Raw genomic sequence first — 22,104 nt, 5'->3', positions numbered from 1 at the left:
TAGAAAATAGTATAAGATAATGAAAATGACACCAGAGCAAAAACACATAATTTTGAGTGCCAAGAAATTCATTGGTAGTCCTAAAAATACTAACGTTGACAATTTTCCAGGATTAAAGTTAACTATGGGAAACTTTCAACGCGAGCTTTTCTCATTGCCTTAGATAGTCATACATGATATACATCACGCAACATCAAGCTCGATATTTACATCGTTTTGCTAGATTTTCATCAGGTACCAGGAACGTGAAGTTGGCTGGTTTTGGGTTTCAAAAGATACACGGAAGGGGTATTCAATATTTCTCAATCTCGAGATATTGGAACTTTCGGATATGTAACGTGTATGTGATATCTGGCAATTGCGAGAAAATCAAGCAGCAGTTGCAAATGACGTGAATACTTATCAAGTGTTCTACTATCTAATTTAGTGAAGAGTAGTTGATTTTAAGTTTGATACTAGCAACTCCTGATGTGCGGTCTAAGCTCGAATCGGTCTGGATTGCCAAGGAAAATGTTATTCGTGACTTGCAGTAGTCTATTTTTTAGATTCGTACCAACTCACAATCGATTAGAGTGCTGACTTGCTGATCTCTGAGGTCAAGTGGAGTAAATCCTGATGATTAATAAGTATTTAGAAAAAAGACTTGGTAAAAGCAACGTGTATATTATCTATCTGTATCCCCAGCCATATCTCCTTTCCACTCTTGTCACCCAATTAATTCCTACCATAGCGACTCACGCAACCACACCCAATATCTATATCTTTTTGCTGTTTATATGATTTTCGAAAACTTTAACTATAAGAGGTGCATATCTAATGCAGTACCAAATGAAATATGAAAAGTGTGCTCCATCAAAACATGTAAATAGGAACGAGTGTTTCTTGAAGTACACGAAGAGTCTCGACAACCATCTTATTTTTGCTGCTAGTCCTTTTTAGGACCCCCACAAATACCTGAAGGGCATGTTTTATCTTCAAATAGAACCCACAGAATGTCCTTGTTTCCATCATTCCAAGGCGTGGTGATGCCTGCCTGACAGTTTCTGCAAGCTTTAAGCGGATGGTCAAATGTACAACCACATCCACAACATTTAGCTTTCTGTCTTGTACAATGACGGCATTTAGCTGGCCCTGGAGGAGGTGGAGGAGGAACGGTTGATTGTCTACTGCTACTGCCGCTTGTTTCTGGTGGCATTGCTATTTATTATTGTTTTGTATATGCTTCAAGTTTATATCGTTGTTCTAGGAGTCTGTAAAAGGAAATGAAGGTGCAAACTATAATGATGAAATACTTAGTTCTTTGAAACAACAGATTGCAAGCAAGAGTAAGAAGGAAGTGGGGGAGTTACCTCGAATATCCGAATGGACAATATATGAACGACCATCGAGCCGTGGTAATGAGGCACTCTTGAAATGAGTCTAGGAAGAGCACTTTTTGATGGTGGAAATTTGTTTTGACGGAGACGTTATTTGAGGCTTGTGGAGTCGTAAAGGCAAGTCGTTGAAGAGTCCTATATAATTTTGTCGTCTTCTATGATGTTTTGGAGTGCTTAATTGTATTTAATGGTAGCAAAGTATATCCAAAGGGGGTTATCGATTGTACTTAAACACATATTACCCCTGCAAGTTTCCTTCTTTTCTCCTCGAAAATGACTCCTAAAGGCACTCAGACAGCGATATTTTGACTCAAAAAAGTCGACAGTGACTGGGAAAAGTCATCAAATTGACTCGAAAGTCTCTTTTTGACTGGAAATGCGTTTGTTTGTTGAAAACACTCATTTTGGTAGAAAATAATTGTCCTTGTGACTGTGATGTTCATCTTGGGATATGAATGTGTATAGAAGAATGCGAAGCTTTCCATGATACATACACTTTATCTATTAGATCTATGTGCTGCCATAGATTCTTCTCCTGCTGTATCCGTCACTCAGCCAAAATCCTCAAGCTCGAGTTGAGGTCTGAATATCTTTTGAAGATCCTCCACCAACCTTTTTATCGTAGGCTGACATGGAATAATAACTGATCAAAAGTGTCATTGAAGAGTCTTTGAATACTATGCAAGTATAGGTTGTCAAGAATCACCGCGAATAAGTTGTCGCGGGTAATGGGGTTTTTGGAGTTGCCTAGGTCGTCTTTTCCAAAGCACAAGAGTAAAGATCTTAGTGCCGATTTAACACCTTACCTCTAGCCCATACCATGGGATTGATTGTAGTGATAGTGGTTTGCTCGTCAATTCTTCTGCAGGCCTTGAAGATTACCTGACACTGAAGTTGAATCATCCGAGTTTATGAGTTCCAAGACGATAGGAAAAGAAAATGCTAGGGCCACAGTGATGAGAAAGACCGTATTCCCATCGCGAATTATCTCAAATTTGACTATGAGCCAAGTAAGGTTGAGCGAATGGTAGTGAAGGTTACTGGTTCATTTTCAGAAATGGTCGCTATGAGATACTATCAGAAACTAGGTAAAACTACAGGGCTTGTGGCTGAACTAAAATCAATATCTAATGGAACAGACACTGATTCATATGAAATTACTTTCTTTGGAAAGTTGAGATGCGCTTTACGAACTTCCATTATGATTTCCCAGTATCTTAAAACATTGGCACCATGTGAAGAGAATAGTCACTATGCATAGCTGCTGCATAGTATTGATGTTTACCTCAGCAAAAAAAAAGCGCTTCTCTATCTCGTTCTTCGCGAAATATCGGTTGTTGATCCAAAGACTTCATCGATGGATGGATTGATATTCCACAAGGAAAGTATCGGCGTTCCATACACCTGTAAGTCCCTGTACCAATTGTGAAAGTCACAGACCGTACGATCTTCAATGACACCCGAGAAGTTGCAATGGAAATGCTGAAAGCATGCGTCGATAGTGGAAGAAATCGGACAATATTCTGAGTATGATTTGAGGTAGGAAACATGAAGGGAGAGGGAAAAGGGAAAGCAGTCGATTCCTATGCTGAGATTTGAATCGCCTTTGCCTCACTAAACCTATATGCTAAGTGTCAGACTTAGCTATACCCCAGATAATGAGTCTTGGTTGTGGTCTACAGTCAGCAGATTTAGTTTTTATGTAGGGTCTGGAAACGTGTCTATCAAAGTAAAGATTTATCGTGATGAAGGTCGGAAGTGCTCTCTGCAAGTGAATAGTACCTTTACGTCTGTACGTAGCTTTATACTCGAGATACACTTACACACGGGAAGATTTGACCATGGCAATAAACTATCCCAGAAATCATTCCATAATAAATGTGAACATAAAATGGTTTCAAGGTTGTGGCTGGCATTTGAAGCGCTTGAGCTCAATGCTCCTGATCGCGAAGATCTAGGTACCAAAATGCCCACAATTGCACTAGTCACCCTTTTTTATCATTTGCTGAAATTGATGTAAAATAATCGTTGATCTTTGATCAGCTCTTGCAGAGAATATAATCGGGAACAGTTACGCTGCTCATTGATATTGGGTGAATCAATTGGTGGGGGTGGCACAGTAAATTGGGGGCCGCCAATGCCCAATGCCGGGGAAGAGTCACCACCTGGGCACACCGTAGTGACTCCTAACTTCTCTATTTGTGACTCAAATCAATGTGTATTTGACTTATATTTAGTTGATGGCCATCTTCTATGATTTGAATATTTCACAACCAGTTGTTTTCTCGCAAAGAAAGCTATATATCAAATATGGCTTCATGGAAAATAGTTCTGGAGCCTGGCGATGAGGAGAAAATCGTGTACACTTCATTCGCCAATTCCAGAAAGTATTTCGCCCTTGATGCTTCTGGATCTACAGTTGGCATTCGATTCATTTCGAAACACAATTTTGCAGATGCATTTCACGAAGTCTCTATACGAAAAGATGAAGATAGAGTCACGAGATGGGGTTCCAACTGTAAAGACCCAACGAACTGGGAGCAATGTTTCTGGGCTCCTGACCAGGGCGGAACCCAACCACAACATATATTGAGGAACCAAAAGTCGATGCAAGCGATTCGGGATTCTGACATTTGGTTCTTACTTACAGATGGAGAGGTCCCAAATTCTGAGGTACACACGCTGGCGGGGTTGGGACAAGAGCTGGGAGTGTTTGATTGCGCGACGATGTTTTTGATTACGTCACATACAAGGAATGCACCAAGTCATGCCAATGTATCCGTGGGTGTCACATCCTATGCCAATTTTGCGAATGCACTATGCCTATTCAAAGATCAAGAAAGCAATCAAATCTATGTAATAGTCAGCAAAGGCGCTTTTGCAGCATTAGATCAAGCAGAAGAACACGATACGTGGGAGAAACTAACCAGTTTTTCCAGCGAAGCAGAGTTGATCGAAAGAATTACCGAGCTAGAAATTCATGTCCCAACGGCGGAAACAAGAATTGCAACACCAACTCAGCTCAATTTAGGCGAAGAATGGAACACGTCTCACAACAATTCCCAACCTACCTTGGTAGACATTGACATGCTTCTTCGAGCAGGAGTTATCTCGGATGAAGATCTTGATCTACTCTTTGCAGATGAAGCACTCGATGCTCTGCTTCTAGCCTGTAAGTCTCGCGGAAAGCTGAATAAACTCCGATCATTCCTCCTCGCCCAAAAGGTCGAAAAATTGACGATTAAACTCGAAGACGTATCCGGCGCTGCGGAGCTCATTCATCTTCTCGCTGATACAGAGATATCTGGCGAGACTAGAGCCCTCCTACAATCTAAACTAAGAGATGCCCATGAGGCAAACTGTAAAGCTTATACCGCAGCTCAAAATGATGTACAATTACAGGCTATTCGGGATCGTAATCGGAAAGTAGATGCATCGCTACGTGCTCTAGCTGATTCGGAAAAATCTGGGTTTACGGCAGAAATTCTCTCAAGAAGATCAAACCGAGCACGACGCGCTGAAAACATCTCGGCAGACTCTGCAGTGGATGTTTCGGTGCTAGATCTTGAAGCCCCAGGCTTTAGAGGTGAATGCCAGGTTTGCTGCGGGGACAACGAAGTCCTGTCTATTGCTCTGAAAGTACTGAGCGCAGATGCCATGGCAGCCAATACCGATAACTTTGCTCTTGACTTCCCCTTGGCAGCTGGGAGATTCGAGGCGAACATGAATATACTGTCTAGTCAGTGTATTTGTTTTCAATGTGCTTTATTTGGAAGACCTGGTAATTCTATCTACGGAGAAGAAATTTCGACCGTTATTCCCACTCTAGAGTACACTGGGAGTAATAAATTGTACATCCACCAGCAGCTTTACAAAGCACTCAATGCGGGGCTAAAAACTAGGGTTCCAGCTATGGGACAATTGTTTGCGACAATTTTGGATCGTACGTTGAGGGTCAAGAAGTGGGCTGGCGCCGGCTTTGAAGATGAGAAAGAAAGTATAGATGCAGAAATTCTACAGAGGAGTAATGCAATAACTTGGGTTCTGAATAATATAATCTCACATCTCCGAGTGAGGGAAACATTCAACGAACTGGGTCAATGGACCACCTACCCGCTCGCTCTTACTCGGGCAGCACAAGATTTTCAAAAGGAAGGCTTAACATCTTGGTGTATCAATTATCCTGTAGCGGGTTTTATGCAACTCCTACGTTTCGGAAAAACACTGAATGTATTCTCCGACGAGACCATCACGAATATGAAGAATACCAAATTCCTACATTCATTCGTCTCGACCTTCCTTGCACGGCTCTATAAAAACATGGGTAAACCCCGCGACTGGACAAAACCTCTGTTGGAAATTCTTTACGTGGAGTTTAATGACGATCTAATTCCAAAAGATTTGGGAGGCGATGCATCGATCCTAAGATCAGTACCGGTATTCTGGAATACACTGATGAAATTCATGCCTGCAGAAGATTTTCCTAAAGGTTGGACAGAGGAAGAATCAAAAAAGATGATGTCTCGAATTCAAATCCTCGCTTTCTGGCTAGTGTTTTACCAATTCGCGCATACATCTGCCAAGACCTATTTTGCACAATTGCGCTCCAAGGAACCGTTAGCTGTTGTTTTGCTGGATACAAAAGCCGAGGCTCCTGAAAATGCTGTTGATGAGATACTGCTGAGTATATTCATTGAATCTAAGCCAGAGTTTAAGAATGAAGATGCGTATACTAGCCACAGCAATGTTGTGGTCCCTTTCGAAAGCCCTTTTGGTGCATCTGTACTCCACTGCGGAGCTCCAGATTGCAGTATTTCGTTCCTACCAGAGGAAGTCTCGTTGAAGCAAATTGCAGACGAGGAAATAGAATGGACACCTCGACTATTGAATCAAGTGAGAAACAAGAGACGAGATCATCTTATTGACATTTTCGGCATCCTCGGAAAATCTGAGATCGAAAAAGAACTGTCGGGATATCGATCATGTGATCTAAAGAGGGCACCGTATTACACTAGCGTATGCACTAGCGCTAGCACTTCTACTATATTAATTACTAGCTTCCTATAGATAACAATGATCAAGAACGAATACAACCATAATAGACTAAAGTACTTTACACTTATCAACCAAGTTGATACCAACAAGAACCAAGCGAAACAGGATTACCAGGTGTAACAAAAGTCCCATCAAGACCACGTGAATTCCACAATTGTATGCATATAGGAATTGCCAAAACGTGGGCTACACTGACGCGCAAGGAGAAGAGGAATTTGACAGGTGCCATTCAATCTTCGTGGATGGTTAATTGTGATGAAGAGGATGAAAAAGTGATCGAGGAGTTCGTAATCAAAGCGAGGAAATGCATTTGTGGGGTTGGGAGGGGGCAATGTTTATTCGGCGACACTGGAGAGGGACATTAGGGCCGTGTTGCCCAGCTTTCTGGAGGTTTTGAAGGTGGGGTTGGCGATGGAGAAGAAAGAGGGGATGTGCGAGGATGTGAGTTTGTATGAGTGCGATTTTGGAGAGAATAGGGTGGCGAGGAAAATAAGGTGGAGGTGGAGTCTTTGAGGAGGAAAGGGCTTGTGTAAGGGCGCGAATGAAGGCCAGTCAAGGACTTGAAGAGCTGTCAGAAATCAGGGGCTCTACACCTGAGGAAAGGTTAATATTCATTGGAACATTAAATTTGTTAGCCAACAAAACTTCTTTCATTTTGTGATACTTCCAAATTGTATAAAATTGATATTTCAAGACATTTTCTTCTTCTTTTTTCAAATTGTTGGAAACATTGATGTTTGGTTGGTAGATCCCTGATTCCACTCGTCCAATTTCTCAGTACATGGGATATATCTTTAGCAATCTAAGAGAAGAATTTGAAATTAAAGGTCGAACTAGGAACGTATCTGACATTCCAAGCACGGAAGCTAAAATTCCGATTACTCTGGAAATTAGTTATGACAGGTCATATGGCACTTGAACACTATGTTACGCAGAACTTCGGTACTCAAAAAAGCAAGCAGTACATCCAAGACCAATTTCATATGAAAATAAAGGGAACTCGATATGTGCGGGCCCAAAGAACTGGTTTGACGTATGCATACAAGGCCAGGAGATGTAAAATCTAAAGCAATAGAGTCTCTTTTTTTATTGGCAAAAGCGCTACGAGACTCCGAGACCACAATATGTACGAGCTGTATAATAAGTGATTGTGTGGTGACGAGTGAGTACCTAGGTAGCTAAGAATAGGCGAGAATCGACCAACTCAAGATCAATTCCGATTCTCATCCGACTTCGGAAACCTGTTTGAGGGTCTGCAAGAGCGGGCCTCTAGCAGGCTTCTAGATTGCATATCGGAGAGATAAATCCTAGTCTACTACTTGATGGGGCCATGCATATAATCATGAGAAGAAAGAATACATTGCATTTTCACTGGAAAGTCGATCAGACGTTCGAGGAGATTCGCTAGCGAAGTGAATAAATTAAAATAACGGGGTAGCATGAACCTTATGCACGAGCTTGGAATACAGTACATAAGTACTCAACCTTGAGTCTATGCAGTAGCAACCTTTCATAGTTTCATATGTTACACAATACTAGAAAGATAATTTCGTAAACTGTACTCGAAAGTCATGATTCTGGAAAAGTGGGAAAGATCGAAAACAAATATGTCGCTTGAAATAAGAAATCGGCGGTGTCTAGTCTGTCCAACCAAGTCCCCAAGAGAAGTAGATTCGGAAGGTAGTTTTCTTATTCGGGGTTCTTTGATTGTGGGATACAATCGTGTATGTAACAAGAACGGATATACCCCAAGTGAAGGATGTATTAGGGGTCCATCTCGTGGGGAACATGGTTCTGATGGTGGCGCAGTAGAAGGAAGTCAGCCCTGGAGATATGAAAGGTTTATAACATTGAACTCCTGTAATAGATTTTTAGATATCATCTTAGAGTGTAACATCATTGAAGGTGGATAGACGACGGTAAAGTTCCAAGGCAATGGCACTTTCTGTATCCGTGAAGGGCTGGGTTCGTCAGGTTGCAGTGAGCTTGAATAAACTGGGGCCTATTTCCTATCTTCATGATTTGTGGAGATGAAGGGAACGAGATTTGTAACGATATGAGAAATTCACAAACAGTTGGAAACGGTTTGCGAGCTCAAAATAATCATTTTCACCCTTGAGTTGTTCTCTCAATCAGATGCGAGGATAGTTGAATGGAGGAGTTAAAGTCACGTGTAAATAAGAGCAAAAGTTCTAGGCTGGACTGAGACTAGTCTGCTTCTTTTCGTCGGGACAATTGCAATTCGATATCTTGAATTATCACTCAACAACAAACAATCAATCAATTATTCGATTTTCACGACTTCAAACTCTTCAAATATCCACAGACACGCACGCAACACATGTCCAAGAATTGTTCTCTTCATCGTATCATTTATTCTTTACTCTCACAGTTCGTCGTGTCTTTAGGAAATTCTTCAGAGCACGTTAATTATTAATAGTGAATGGTTTCGTCCTAGCCATCTTGATACTTCTTGAGCTTCATGGGGACGCCACATGAATATTCCACCCCCTGATCTTTGCTCCCAGCTTCCAAGGTCAGGTCTCATTCTAGGGATTACTGGACGAACCTTTCGTTTTCTTCCCAGGACCAAAAATTTATTCTCGATCAGTATCGTCTTGTTTGTTTCCAAGACAAGGGTCCGTCGTACCCATGCTACATCTGAAATAAACGTGTATGATGATGTCAAATTGGTTGTGATGTTGCACAAAGCCCTCTGGTGAATTCATGGCAAAACTTGAGTTGCATATGGGCAACCTTTATGGGTTGAGCAGTGTTCGATCTTGCTTGTTATCGACTTTGATTACTGCTGACACAGTGTCGTCGAAAAAAGATACCCGTTAATTAGTCTTACTGTTCGGGGTGATTGATGCTTAAATCTAAAATGTTCATTCTTTTTTTTTAAGAGCGCATAACGGCCAGTGTCCTGATTCGAGGTCCACTCAATCAATGCGTTCGGCAATTAATAGCCAATTGAAGCCCATGAACCAAAAATCTCATAACCTAGATACGATGGAATATTCTACAGAACCATCTACGTTGAGGATCATGGATATTACCCAGTATCTTTCTCATCCTTTGGTCCCTTGGCTTCTGTTACTTTTCTTGATTGGTCAATTATCCTGTTGCATGAACTGCTTGACCCACACTGCTTTGACCTTGTAGTCAGGGTCCTAAGCGAACATTTGCGACACTGTCGAAACCTCAGTGGTACCTAGTCAAGCTTCTCATACTTCAGTTGTCAAAGACTGCTTCCTCTATTCAGTCTGGCCGATTGAACTGGCTTTGCTAATGGAAAATATCGTGATAAGCATCTTCAATCAGAATCTTCCTTGAATATCGCTCACGTTGTAAGCAATTAATTGCATCCTCCACTTCATCAGGGGGTTCGGACACTTTTCGATAGAAGTCTCTCCTTGGGCACCACCACCTTTTCATACTCTCCATAGTAAATGAGTTGAAACCCACTTCGAGTGGCGGCGGCGTGGCCCATATTAGTTTAGCACTACTCCCCCACCACTTCCTCCACGCACAAGGTTACCCTGCCAGGACGGACTTGGTCAATCCGCGCGTGGGCCAGACATTCGCCTTGCCAGATGTGCTTTCTTATACATCATGCATTCCGATAATATTTGTAAACCGTCTTTTGAGACTTTGTGACATTCTCTTGGGGTTCTTTTTCCTACCTTCGAGTCTGTCATTATTCTCTACGATACGTGCAGTGCACTATCTATCACTGCTGGTTCAGATAATTTCTTATCTTTTATTTTCTTATTCTGTGCCAACTGGATTATTGGTACAATCCGCTCTTTTTATACCTCATTAATTACTTTTCCCCGTCTTCTCTATCACCCACGCCAAAGAACTCTTGAATCCTCCCCCCCCCCCCCCTCAAAAAAACTATCGTTACAGCACTATCATCATTCGACTCTCATGACTTAACGACGACATAAGGCAACGCCACGGCTCGCTGCCTATATAAATCGATAGCTTCGATCATAATAAGAAACGAAATGGGTGCAAGTTCAGCGTTGTATTTGATGGCCCGGGCAGAACTCTACAATGGCTCGGAACCTGCGTCGACCTTCCTAAAAGATGTGCAGAGCTCTGGGAACAACACAGTCGCAGAGGGAATTATAGAAAACCTGGTGTTTGCAGAAAGCAAATCGGTCCGGACATCGACTATCATTCTAGCAGCCTTTAATGTACTAGCTTCTTTTGCCACGGCAGCCAGTATTCTTTACGATTGTTACTGGGCATCTAAACGATGCAACCCGAAGTTCAAAGCTTCGTATGTTATGGATAAATCGCATTCTTGTGGCAGGGTAACTAACGCGTGCTAGAAAATTCTGCGTTTCCATGATTCACCCAGCGGAAACTTTCCCTTTGGTACTATCTATTGGTATTGTAATTCAAGGGCTTGTCTTTGCTGCAGTTCAAGGAGAAGGACTTCATTCATTATTTACATTTGGATGCGGTACAATCGCTCAATTTATGTGGATTGGTATGTTTTATCTAGGACTAGAAACCTTTTTGATACTAATGATGTTCAGCTCTTTTCATTGTTCCATATATTCAACTTATTTTTGGACTGGAGTGTGCTATAAGATCTTTGAAGAGAACGCCTTTCCAACCAAGAGGAAAATACGATGTATCGATATGCTTAGGAACAATTGTGTTGATGTTAGTTGCTACTTGGATCCCAACCAATCTCTTTCCACAAAAGAATAGATGCTTTGCATCATTGGTATGGTTCGTGTCAAGATATGGAACTTTTGGACTCTGCGTATATTCCGCTGTCGCCGGTCTCCTAATTATCAGTGCTCTCACTATATTTGTCAGACTATCCAAGACGACCTTGGTAGAGCGAAATCAAAGAATTGCAGCATCTCGTATGGTGTATTACCTCGTTGTAGGTGTCGTATCATTGGTGAGTCTATCTGATGAGTTGGCGTTCAAACATTGCTAAAGATTAAAAGGGTTTCGTCATCCCATATTTCGTTTCCCAAGCAATCGGACGTGGTAACTTTAAGTTAGCCATGATGGCAACTGTGGTCCTCAATTTGTCCGGTCTGATGAACGGTTTACTCCACTTATTCTTACGATCGAACACTGCAACAACATCATTTGGGCCAAGAGGCAGGTCCTGGCCTAGTAATAAGCATGAGATTAGAATGTGGGGGCCAAATGAGTTGGCATTCAGCGATCAAATAATGGATCCTGTTCCAGCGCCAGTATCTCCAAGATCAGGATTGGTAAGTCGAGCAGAAAGCCAGAAAAGTTTGATCACTTCCTCGGACAAAAGAAACTTCATCAGCATGGCCGATTTATCTGTTTCACATCTACCCACGCATTCACCAACAAAGCCAAATCCTCTGCGCTCAAATTTCGTTACCCAAATGTCATCGGTACCAATTCCTCCTACTCCTACCGAGCATTTCCCTTCGGAATACACGAGAAAACAATCATACTCCCTTTTCCCAACACCAGCTCCCGATAGCCCTGACGCATTAGCACCTCCCCACATGAACAGATCTGCCTTAGAATCAGTTTACGATATTAGCGACCTTTCGGATCTGGTACCACCTCCCCCACTTCACGGCAAGATTGGACATAGAAGAGGCTCTTCTGTATCTTCATCAGCAACAGTTCAAATTGGCATTCGTTTCTCGCAAGCACCACCTTCTCCAGCCGTTCCCAAAACTCTCCCTCTCGCTCTCCCAGCAACAACCTACGAATTGACTGCACTTCCTGCGACTACGTTTCAAGGACCAGCTCTCCCCTCAATGACCTATTCTCCTACATCAAAATTGAACCCCGCCCCAAAGGCAATGACTGCTCCATCTAGAGCTCATCTCCCTCCACTACAAACAACAAACCTCACTAGAAATGCCATTCCAATCCCACCCCGCTCGCCATTCCGACCTTCCCCTCTCGCCAGTACAAACATCACCACCCAACAACAACAACAACAATCCCCTACTATGTCATATTCTCCTCGCTCTACCTCCCCGCAACAATCACCATCCTTCGTCAACAAGACTCTCCCAGTGGTTCCAAACCATTCAAGCCCAAAACAGCCAGCAATCGAACGCTTAGAGAACTCAGATGCAATCTTTCAATTGAGTCCAACCGTTTACACACCACCTGGAGACTCGCCTCAGCGAAAGGGTTCTGTGAGGACTATTCCAACAATATCGGATTCTAATCGTCGACAGTCTAGGCTAAGACAGGGAAGCAATGGCCAATGGATATGATTGGACTTTCATTATGAGCGTCATCAATGATTAAAGACGGGATTTGTTTGTATAAAGGAGTAGAGGCAAATAAAATAAGGATGGAGTAACTTGGGAAAGGGAGTTTTATTCGGATCTAATGATACCAGCTTGTTTGGTTTTTTATGTTTTATTTTTCATTTATGTCTATTATTAGGGTCTTTGGATATGCAGGAATTGGAAGGTGGAAGATTACGATTGTGCCATGCGGAGTTCATATACTGTGTTGTATCAATACCAAGATGGTAACAGCAGATTCTCCCCGGATGGATGGATATCTCTTTTGTTGGATATTATATACGCTTTTGTACTCTACGGCTCTAGAGGGAGATAGAATTTCCTTGAATGTTGCTAGAATTTGTGGTAGCGGGTGTGGCGGAAAAATCCGGAGAGGATCACATTCTATGTTTTTCTTTCTCAGGGGAGTCGTATGGCAAGCGCGTGGTAGTAAAGAGACAAGGAGAGGAGATTTACGATGATAAAATGCACCCCGTGAAATAGAAAGTACCGAGTACTGTACTATATTCTACCTCTATAAAGAATTGATCATTATGAGATGATACTTCTCGATTCCCACACTGCTCTCAAAGCTCCCCTTGACAATACCTATTCTTTAACGATCAAAATTTACCAGATTCACATCGTGCCATTCCATCTCCACCCTATCATCCGACTTCACTCTTCCTTCATTTTCCTCTATCTCATAGTTCTCAGAACCAGTAACAGTAGCAAGCAAAAATATCCAAAACCGCAAAACCATCCAAAAAGTAGTCTTCCATCCGATAGGTGAGATCAGACATCCACTACTATTAGCTCTTGTAAACTATCTATGATAAGATTAGATTGCGAATCCAGCTTCTTTTCGCGACTCGGACGAAATTGGTCTTAGCTTACTCTGGTGTTTCTTCCCGACATGATGTTTCATCTTTTGACTTTTCTCTCTGACTCGAGGTGCGGGAGGGAAAGAGATAGAGTGATGGGAGGCAAATTCTGAACATGATGATGGGATCAGATGGACGGGAAGTTTTAGTTACGATAGGTTAATTGAATTTCACATCTAGTAGAAAACTGATTATATTGACATGTTTTAAAATCACACAACTTTATATTATTTTGAACTCCATCTCCAAAATTCTGCTACCACCGCCGATCACCTTCCACGACTCTTCTCTCACCCTTCTCGAGCATTCCAGAATCCCAATCCCTTCTATCCTTCCACACCAATTCCAAATATCCAAATACAGACCTCTCTCTCGTATTCCGTCACCACCCCTGCCGCCACAATAACGCTCCTAACGTCTACACATGTCGATCTTTTCGCAGCCCTATGCACAGTAGACTAACTACTTCTTCCCCTCGACATATGTGGAGATCTCGCCTCGAGCTTCCTCTTGTGTAGTTGAATTATGCAGAAGACTTAGCGAGGAAGAGACGGGAAGGAGTGGAGATTTAGAAAATGGGTGGATGGTGAGACGGGGGTGGTTTGAGATGATGGATTTGAAGATTGGCGAGCAAAGGGTCTTTTTTGGGCAAGGTAGGTGTGGGTAATGGGAGGAGATGGTTGATGTGGACAAAGAGGTGAGTGATTGTCTGTGGGTTTGAAGAGGAGAGGGAGGACATAAGTGTGCTGGTGGATAGGAATGAGTGGTCTAGGGGGTTGTCGTTGATCGGTTGAGTCGATTTTCTTTGTTATGGGTGGTCTTTACCACGCGTGGCGGCGTGGGAGTATAGATCTTTCACATCTTCTGTTGATCTCTAGTAAAAGTGGAATTTTGCTCCATTGTCTCTATCTAGAGGTAGCTTTTAGGTTGATTCTAATGGCCTGATCTATGAAAAAAATTGGACGAAAAGTGCTGCTTCCTGTTGTGCCCATGTGCTGAGAATATCTTGTGTTAACCTTGCTATCTTCTATCTTCTGTTGATATATTACAATCTCAAAATGGTAAATTATGGAGTGGTCTCTAGATGCATGTTACCGGTGCTGTAATCACCAGCTCCGTGGAAGATAGGCCATTAATACTGTATCATGGACATGCAACTAGGTGAGAACTAAATCTGTAGTTTGGGAATGCTAGTCATGGATTCAATCGATACCATGGATGATAGAGTAGGGAGGGGATCCCGTCAGGAATTTTCTAGCAGTGTATTTCACTTGATAGAATGTGAGTCAACTATTAAGCTAGAGACTAGAGCCAGATTCACTGAACATAGAGCGATGTGAAGAAGGGATGACATCGCATAGTTGATTATATGAATTAGAGGCAACGAAGAAGGGCTACTACAAAGCAAGACTTTATAGATAGTTTAAAGTATAGAAAGAATCTTTAATAAGGTATTTGCAGAATGAATTATCTGCGCATCGTCTACCAGTGTAGATTAGTTTTGCGCAGCCTAAGCTATTGTGCCTTTTCCGCACAAAGAGATGGCAAGTTGCGATTGGTAATCACCTGTAAAGTATCGAAAGAAATCTTCACGCGCTTCCAAATACGATTATAAAGAGAAAATATTAAAAAGCAATGTCCTGCCCCTTACCACTCGATATCCTTCTCCTCTCCTGGCCCATGAGGTTCAGAGGCAATACCCTCGTGCCTCTACAAACTCTTGGGAGGTCTCGTAATCCCAGTCAAATAATCTCCATTCAGCGTCTTGAACACTTTTCCCAACCCCTCATGACTATAATCTTTTTCATTCCACATGTCTTTGTGATAAATAACCTTCTCTTCACCTCCTTCTTCCACGAGCTTCAAGCTGATAAGACCTATTTTACGTAAGTAACGTACTCAGATGCTTTAGTAGATGTTGAGTGAGGAAACATAAATCTAAAGAAATGAAATGGACTGAAAGGGGAAGAAAGTACATACTATCAACAGCCTTTCCTTTTGGCAAGAGTTTCGGTCTATACTCCTGCCGCAATTTAAACACAATTTCGTCGTCTGAAGACTTCACGACTTCTGTAGCAAGAGTTTCAGATGACCCCATTATCATAGGTATCCCTATTCCATTGTCTCGGATTAGTTTTCTTTCTCTTGAATCTGTTCGTCAAATCTACACTTGGCATTTTGTCCCGCTCTGGACTCATCTCAGGATCAAATCCTTATTCGCGTCTTTCACACGGAAAACAACTCACCATACCACTGTCCCGCAATCTTAAACCTCGTATCGCAATAACTCCACGGATCATCATAAATCGCCTTTTCAGAATAAACATGCATGTCTTGCTCCCCGGTGCCTCCATCCACACAGCTCCCGCTGTAAAGCGATGTAATACTTGTTACGATCTTCTGACGCGAAGGAGAGAGGGGGATAGATAATGTGGGATCAGGCGTATAGTTTATTTCTTTATGATTTTCAGGAGTTGCAGTGAGAGCGATGGGATCGGGGTGAGGTTCATGAATAGAGGCGGGTGTGGTGGTCGAGGGACCTGTTGACATTTTTGGAGATGAAGGGATTGTTAAGGTTGTCAATTTCGAGATTGGTTCGATGATATAAGTCTAGGCGTTGTTTATTTTGCGTGGTTTTATTGAAGGCTATACGAATTCGTGTGTTATTGGCGACAGCTTGTTATTAAGTCGTGATGTCATAGATAGTAGCGATCATAGCCAGGGACTAACGGCTGGTTTACTTGATTTTTCAACGTCCAATGTTCTGTTTTTCAAAAAGCCCCATGTCTCAAAATCGAATTGTTACTTTGACTACCTATCGATCGATAAGGCTCACTAGAGCTTTTATTCATGTCTTAAACTGCTGTGAATATCGCAAAAGATTGCACTTTTGGTGGTTGAATTTATATCCCCTCCGACGAGATGCTTTCTAGATCGAAAGAGATCGAAAGAGGTTGATACATTACAACCCTTATGTAGGCACTCATTGAGTAACATTTCTTAATAACTAGATAAAGTATGTGTCATGTCAAATATTTCCGGCAGATCGACGTACTCCTTCATGCACCCCCTTCGCTAATATGCAAACCAAGATATCCCAATCGTCTAAAATGACAAACCGTGTAACGCCACTAAATATGTAATTTCTATCGCCAGCGCCATCGCAATCCACGTCCTTGATCCGACTCTATTAATAATTATCATATCTGTTACCGAACTGGTATTTCCCAGGCGGCATGGTTTTCTTCGTCATCATCCCACTCTAACTGATCTTCTTCGTCATTTAATGCCATGCGTACAAATCTCTGGACCCAAGCCTGATTTGCTGCATGCTGATCCTGATCTTGGACATCGGCAATCATGTCATCTCGACCCCTACCCCGACCTCGACCTCTGCCAGCCCCTTGCCTTGGAATTTCTGGTCTATTCATACCAGCAGCACGACCACGAGGAGCCCCATTACCACGAGCCTGGTTTTGTCGATTTCCTCGATTGTGTTGCCCACGACGTGCCTGCGGGGCATCAGGGACTGCGGGGGCAGGTTGTGCAACTTGACGAGGCTGATTTAGACGCAAGACGAGAGGGGCTTGTCGTTCTACCTCCTGTCGTTCACCTTGCTCAATTTCTTCGCCAGGCTCCTGAACTTCCTGCTCTGGTTCCTCCACCTCAGGTTCTTCTATCTCCTCCTGAGGGACCTCAATGATTGCTTCCTGTACTCCACCACCAAAACCGCGCCCCACATCGTCCCCATCACCCGCTTCGAGTTCCCAAAGGCGTTGATAGCAGCCCGTAGTTTCTTGATTGAAATGCTTGTAAGGATTTGCTGGTTCCAGCCAAGCAGAGCAAAGATAACAGAAATGGGAATTGCATCTGAAACAGATCATGTGGTTACACCCGTGTGTTTTCTGAACCGGGGCGGCACATGTAGGGCAAGGTGTGGTATGAAGCTGCATGTATTCCAGCGACGCCTTTTCTTCTTCAGAAAGCTCTTCTTTCTCTCTCTTTGGAGTGCAAGCTTTGAATTCCCCATGCCATCCCTGTAAACATCGACTGCAGAAAGCATAAGAACAGTCTTCGCAGATTGCGATAAGGTCCGCTCCTGCAACAAAACCCTTTCCCTTTCCTTTCATCTCTGTTTCAGATTCATCATCTGAACTTTCATCATCCTCAAGACCTTCTGGTTTGCGATATTTCTTTGATCTAGCGGCTCCGTTACACCAAGCTCGTGGGCAGTAAACAGTGTTTTTATCAGATTCCAGTTGAGCTTTATGCTTGAGTTTGACAAATCGTGTTACAACATCATGTTCAAGAGGTATTTGAAGAAGTTCGCTGGGACTCAATTGAGTTTTTGACTTTCGAGATTTTTTGGTGGATTTTTCGGCTCGTTCTTTTGCGCAATTCGGGGCCAAGCATCGGACTGATATTAAATCACCCTCTTTAATCGCATTGTTATAGAAATCCTGTAGACATTCGATGCAAAAGACGTGCCCGCAATCGATCATCTTGTGGCAAGCGGAACCCTTTTTTGGATCTGAAGTCAAGTCAGCAAATAGATGCAATAAGAAGCCAGAGTCACACTACCTAGACAGATACCGCAATCGTAAGTTCCCTTGTCGAATGCTTCTTGTATAGATTTGATGTCGAAATCGAGCAAAGCGATCTTATCATCTTGTGGAATCTCTAACATTTTGTCCTCCTCGCCATAACCAAAGGCATTCTCAGCCCCTTGTTGTAGCGAATCGATGTATGCGAACACCACTAAATCGTGACCCATTTCTTCCCACATGCGAACTCCATCGGCCTCGAGCTCATCAAGGCGGGTTCGGGGAAGCCATGCGGGCGTTGTAGACAGCTCAAACTTGGGAGGTTCGATTTCCGGATAACCTTCTGGTAAAGTAATGTGCAGTTGTAGTGACGGTAGATACGTGATTTCGTGCGATTCGGTATTATTAACTAAGGGGTTATTGGTGGCATTGCCCTCCGCATTATCAGAGCTGGTAGACAATGGCGGGGTAGGAAAGTTTAGCACACCATCGGATGCAGTGGGAAACGAGACAGTGACCGGGTTTGCGGGCTTAACAGATAGTTCGATGGATGCGCGAAACTTGTTACTGGAGTCGAATTCGATTTCAGGAAAGATAGCGGCGACGCATTCAAACTCCTCTGTTCGCTGATCCTCCATCTTGGTGGAAGATAGAATGACGAACAGCGAAACAAGCCAATAGAACAACTTCTGCTCTAGGTTCTCTAGGTAGTAGAAGTGATTCGACCATTAAGGTCATAAACATGAGCGAAACAACCAAGACATCCAGACTTCACAGTTCTAAAAATTGGTGAAAGTAAGGGAAAGATATTCTCAGTGGCGGATGTGTATTGATAATTATGATGGGGCGTAATCTGAGGATGATGGAATTGTTTTACAGAGCTGCTTTAACGAAAATGCCATGCCGCCTTTAAAGACCTCTGATAACCCACCGTCATACCTAGTCACCGGCCAAGTTCTTCGATAAAAGATTCGTAGATTTGATACCCAGTGAGAGCATCACATTGAATACCCACATAGAAATGAGGTAACAGATTTCACTTAGCAAGCCCCTCCCGAATAACGAGCTTTGAGCCTCAATTGTGAGAAGTGTCTACAAGGAGTGCGATCTATTCGCAATATTCAGCGCGAGACTATCAACATGGCAGAAACTCCATTAGCCTCACTTTCCTTGACGCATGTTCATTATGTATGTGCCAGCTCTCCTTTCCGCGCGAACTATGCTAATTGGACTCAGGACCCTAATGATCCAGTCTCCTATTTCTGCGCATGGCTCGCTCTCGTACCCCAAGGACTATGCGTCGTGTATGCCACTCTCATCTGGTCGACGCGCGAAATCGAAATACTCATGATGTTTGGTGGACAAATGGCATGTGAGGCGTTGAACTTCATTTTGAAACGTATACTGAAGGAAGAACGCCCGAAACAAATGCATGGAAAAGGCTATGGAATGCCATCTTCCCACTCCCAGTTCGTGGCTTTCTTCTCAATAAGCTTGACACTATTTTTACTTTTTCGACATGTCCCAAGGAAGCCAACACCTTCGCATACACCACTGAGTATCACCGCCCGGATTGGCCTATCTGGACTAGTCTTGATCAACGCCGGACTGGTAGCTTGGAGCAGAATCTATTTGAACTACCACACACCAAAACAGGTAATCGTTGGTTGTTTAGCCGGAGCAGGGAGTGCTACTTTATGGTTCTTATTTACAACTGTTGTGAGAAAGTCAGGATTACTTGCATGGATTTTAAACCTGCCAGTGACGAGATTATTCCGAATGAGAGATTTAGTTGTGGAGGAAGATTTATGCCAGGCTGGTTGGGAGAAATGGGAAGTGAAAAATGCGCCTTCACAGCCATCAATCAATGGCAAGAAAACCTGCTAAAGGTCAAAGGAATGTGTCAATTATAAGTTTTATGGTCATCACTACAAAGTCGATATATATCATCACGTCAAACCGATATCTTCTCTGAATAGATCCAGCTGATTCTTACAAATTCTATTCCATCGATATTCTGGAAATAAACAGATCAACAGTCATCTGGATTCTACGTAACACTCTGGGGTTTCAATGGTCGAAAGAACAAGTTCCTGATTATTCTATTTTAAAGCATAGTCATGGTTGTTCGCTCAATGAGACATCGTCCTAACTTATTTAGTTGAAGACCGACCGATGTAACTCCTTCGTTGCTATGTTTTCTGCCATTGCTTTCAGAGAACTCTTCAAAAAGCGCTCGCAAGCAATCGTATATGCTATCATCTATATTTACAATGAAATTCGATATTCCCAAAGTTTTTCAAGACAGTGCAATCAATCGTCCATTCAAGGGTGCTTTATACCAATACGAGGACACCTGCAGGTACGTCCAGCTAGCTTGGTCAACTTGCTCGGAATCGGTGCCGATATGTATCATGAACGCATTCAGAAAGCCGAGCTGCAGATTATTAGACTCGAAATATGTCCTTGAACTTACTCCGAAAACGTCCTAGGGTCTCATTGACTCTAAAATGCAACGATATCTGCATGTGTTACGAGATCGAAATCAACAAATTGCGGATCTACTAGTATTTCATGCTGCAGACGCTGTTGTCGAAGTTTGAAAGACCTAGAGACGAGCGTCAGTAACTCAAATCATGCTGCTCCACAAGTAGATAAAAGCACTTCTGAAGAATTGATTTGCAGTGTCTACCTATGCCTATGCAATCATGAGGCCCAGCCGCATCCGAAGACGAGGCTCTACCTAATCAGGCGAGATCCAGAAATTAAATGCAAGTCTTGCGTGCCCGGCATAGAAACGCCTCTCAATACTAGATGCAGACTATATATGCAGAAACGTTGTGTTGTATTAACGAGAAGGATTGCTTACAACGCCTAGCAACTTTTTTTGTAGCGGGTGTACCGATCTGATCCGCATGGCACCACCCAAGGTTTGAGGCAAAATTCGATGGCTTTATGATTATTACTCAAAGTCGAACTCCTTCTGATTTGACACCTAGTTATTTACAGCATTATACGATTGATATCCGGGCGTGATATTGCTTATCGTCAACTTGTACAATATCGCTGATAAGGTTAGAAAGATCAAATATTGTTTTTCCTCTTTGCCTACGTTACAATCATACCATTCTTGATAGATGTTGTCCGTTTCTGATAGATCTAAAGCAGATATCTCGTTTATGCTACTGAATCCAAACCAGGAATTAATAAGTGCATTTATCTACCTACAGTTACATAAATAAATATGACATATTCTGTTCAACAGAAGTCACCACTTTTCCTTATCGAATGCGTTTTACTGTTACAAAATAACGGTGTCCAGTGTGTATAGCACCTTCTCTTTTGACTATTAGATGCATGAGGTGCCTGCCACCCTGCTCGAGTCCCAGTGGACAGGAGAAGAAGAACCAATTTGGTCCCGTCTTTTGATAAAGACCCCTACATCAATTGAGGTTGTTCAGCACAATATCAGCGCCTCGCGATTGGTCAAATCCTTGCTCCCTGTCAAGACTTGGGGTTGTTATCTAGACATTGAGTGTCGTGAAATTCATCTCTGCCCATTTCAAATCAATAAATTTGAATGCATGTATAATCAACAGCCGGGATTAGGTCAGATCTTGTAAGTCTGGAAGGAATTATGGGAATGAAGCTTAATCTCACATATTGCTGTCTCCACTCTTTAATTTGCAAGCGTCTTGAAGGTCTAATCATCCCCGGTGGAAATCCTAGTTTTTTCTTGACTTTCATCTCATATGCATGCGAATCTGTGCAAAATCACTTCATCGACATGCAATATTGAATCCGATATAGTCAAGACCGACAGTTGTCGAACTTTCAACGAGCTTTAATCCCGACCTTGATATGCATTCTATCCAATCATCATGTATCATCGCGTTGGTATTGTGCCTTTGGAATCTACAAACGGTCCTTCTCAACCCTGTCCATAGTTATATGACGTTAGGTGAATCAAAAC

The 22,104-nt window shown here is 42.6% G+C and overlaps 5 protein-coding genes across 5 annotated transcripts; 3 read left to right on the top strand and 2 right to left on the bottom strand.

Annotated features, from left to right (window-relative positions):
* Positions 1-3,686: 3,686 nt before the first annotated feature.
* On the top strand, positions 3,687-6,944 carry EAF02_003388 (uncharacterized protein; the record flags this gene model as incomplete). Its single annotated transcript, XM_038899436.1, is given in 3 exon segments — positions 3,687-6,269; positions 6,635-6,718; positions 6,729-6,944. The coding sequence occupies 3 exon segments, from the start codon at positions 3,687-3,689 to the stop codon at positions 6,942-6,944; spliced, it is 2,883 nt and encodes a 960-aa protein (XP_038760363.1).
* A 3,500-nt stretch (positions 6,945-10,444) lies between these two features.
* EAF02_003387 (uncharacterized protein) lies at positions 10,445-12,688 on the top strand (the record flags this gene model as incomplete). Its single annotated transcript, XM_038899435.1, has 4 exons — positions 10,445-10,722; positions 10,775-10,935; positions 10,985-11,361; positions 11,411-12,688. 4 exons carry the CDS (start codon positions 10,445-10,447, stop codon positions 12,686-12,688), a joined length of 2,094 nt encoding a protein of 697 aa, XP_038760362.1.
* A 2,609-nt stretch (positions 12,689-15,297) lies between these two features.
* EAF02_003386 (uncharacterized protein) lies at positions 15,298-16,137 on the bottom strand (the record flags this gene model as incomplete). Its single annotated transcript, XM_038899434.1, has 3 exons — positions 15,298-15,464; positions 15,568-15,699; positions 15,834-16,137. The coding sequence occupies 3 exons, from the start codon at positions 16,135-16,137 to the stop codon at positions 15,298-15,300; spliced, it is 603 nt and encodes a 200-aa protein (XP_038760361.1).
* A 659-nt stretch (positions 16,138-16,796) lies between these two features.
* Positions 16,797-18,769, bottom strand: EAF02_003385 (uncharacterized protein; the record flags this gene model as incomplete). Its single annotated transcript, XM_038899433.1, has 2 exons — positions 16,797-18,118; positions 18,169-18,769. The coding sequence occupies 2 exons, from the start codon at positions 18,767-18,769 to the stop codon at positions 16,797-16,799; spliced, it is 1,923 nt and encodes a 640-aa protein (XP_038760360.1).
* Positions 18,770-19,271: 502 nt separating this feature from the next.
* On the top strand, positions 19,272-20,018 carry EAF02_003384 (uncharacterized protein; the record flags this gene model as incomplete). The annotated part of the gene is made up of 2 exons (XM_038899432.1): positions 19,272-19,319; positions 19,368-20,018. The coding sequence occupies 2 exons, from the start codon at positions 19,272-19,274 to the stop codon at positions 20,016-20,018; spliced, it is 699 nt and encodes a 232-aa protein (XP_038760359.1).
* Between the last annotated feature and the right edge of the window lie 2,086 nt (positions 20,019-22,104).

Source organism: Botrytis sinoallii (genome assembly GCF_014898435.1).
Source record: "Botrytis sinoallii strain Bc 23 chromosome Unknown BSIN_005, whole genome shotgun sequence".
Lineage (NCBI taxonomy): Eukaryota > Fungi > Ascomycota > Leotiomycetes > Helotiales > Sclerotiniaceae > Botrytis > Botrytis sinoallii.
Note: the sequence above shows the minus strand (reverse complement) of the source record. Positions and strands in the feature narration are given on the sequence as shown.